Below are 1383 nucleotides of genomic sequence, written 5' to 3'. Positions count from 1 at the left end.
GATGGGAGCTGGCATAAAGCTGTAGGGACCCAGAAACCTCCCAGTCGACGTCCCCGTTGCGCTACCGAGCAAAGACCGAGCGACAGAGCTGATGGGGAATGCTCGGTTCCTCGTCCGTGCCCTGCCCTCACTTTTCAGAGCCCGCCGCCCATACGGTCGACCCTGGCTTTTTGCCCACGCAGAGGAGCCTGTGAGCTGCGGAACAAGATCTTCACGTGGCTGCGAGCCACAGGTGGAAAGTCCAGGGGAGCGGGAACCTCCCACAGCTCTACCGTAGCATGGAAAGAGGCCAAGTCGGCATCTGGGGCCAGGGAAAGTCAGGTCGCTAAGCAGTCCTACCAGCTTGCTTTCCCCCAAAAGGCATTACGCCACGGCCCCCCAGGCCGAATCGGGGCTAGCATTGGCCACACGATGATTTTGCTGTGAGCCAGAACCACCTGCGAGCCTACGTGGCTGCAGAGCCACAGGTTGGCCAGAGACACCAAACCTTCAGCATGAAAGTAGGAGCCTACTCTTCTCCCAAATGATGGATCGGGTCAGGAATATGTTTTTCTCAGAAAACAAACGACATCTTCTCCCCAAGTACCGCCTGCGAACCTCTACCGCTGAAGCACACAGGGTTTTGAGGTTACATTTATACTTACAGGGATGCTGGCTGTTCCACCAGCCCCAAACCTTGCTCCAGCATCAAAGCCACCTTCAACAAGGACTGTCGAGCCCGGAGGATAAACCGGTCCCACGGGGTAATACGCCATCGGGACCGACGAGCCGATCGGACCCATGGCCACAGACTGGGCCATGGGCAGGAAGATGGAAGCGCCCGGATACGCCGCAGACATTGTAGGTACGGTGGCTGCTCCAAGAGGCACGAAGCTGGGACGGTAAAGCTGGGAAAAAAAAAGCCAGGCAAGGAAGTTTAGAGCCTTGTTATTCCCCACACCCAGGTGTTTATTCAGTGCTGTCAAAGCACTAGCCCCGACGTAGACTTTCACCCTCCTGCTTGCACGAGGCAATTCCCTTCCCTGAGCGTTTACTTTGGGGTATAAAGACATTTTTCCCCACTGTTGGAGACAGTTCTCCCCACCGCCTGCAAGAATCCAGCAAAGAAAGATTATCGTAGATGTGTTTTACAGCTACAGCCGAGCTAAATTTGTCATCTTAAGTCAAGGGGAAGCTTCCAACGGTTGTCACTTCAAGCGGACGATTCAGATCTCGTAAAAGAAAAGCTGGGGAGTGACCACTGCCCAGGGATACGAGCAGCAAACAAGTCCTCCAGGCAATTAAAAAAAAAAAAAATATAGCAGCTATAAACTTGTTCAGAGATTTATTAGTTTTTTTTTCCTCTTTGGGAGAGGCCCCAGGAGAAAATAAAACCTTCAGCGA

General features: G+C 53.3%; 1 protein-coding gene across 1 annotated transcript; it reads right to left on the bottom strand.

Moving 5' to 3' along the window:
* Window positions 1-644: 644 nt before the first annotated feature.
* On the bottom strand, window positions 645-1052 carry DAZAP2 (DAZ associated protein 2; the record flags this gene model as incomplete). The annotated part of the gene is made up of 1 exon (XM_009695717.1): window positions 645-1052. A coding segment is annotated over exon 1 (408 nt), but the record flags the coding sequence as incomplete, so codon positions are not given.
* Window positions 1053-1383: the final 331 nt, after the last annotated feature.

The sequence above is a fragment of the Cariama cristata genome, unplaced genomic scaffold, assembly GCF_000690535.1.
Source record: "Cariama cristata isolate BGI_N322 unplaced genomic scaffold, ASM69053v1 scaffold22972, whole genome shotgun sequence".
Taxonomy (NCBI): domain Eukaryota; kingdom Metazoa; phylum Chordata; class Aves; order Cariamiformes; family Cariamidae; genus Cariama; species Cariama cristata.
The sequence above is the reverse complement of the archived record's forward strand: the minus strand, read 5'-3'. Positions and strand labels throughout refer to the sequence as shown.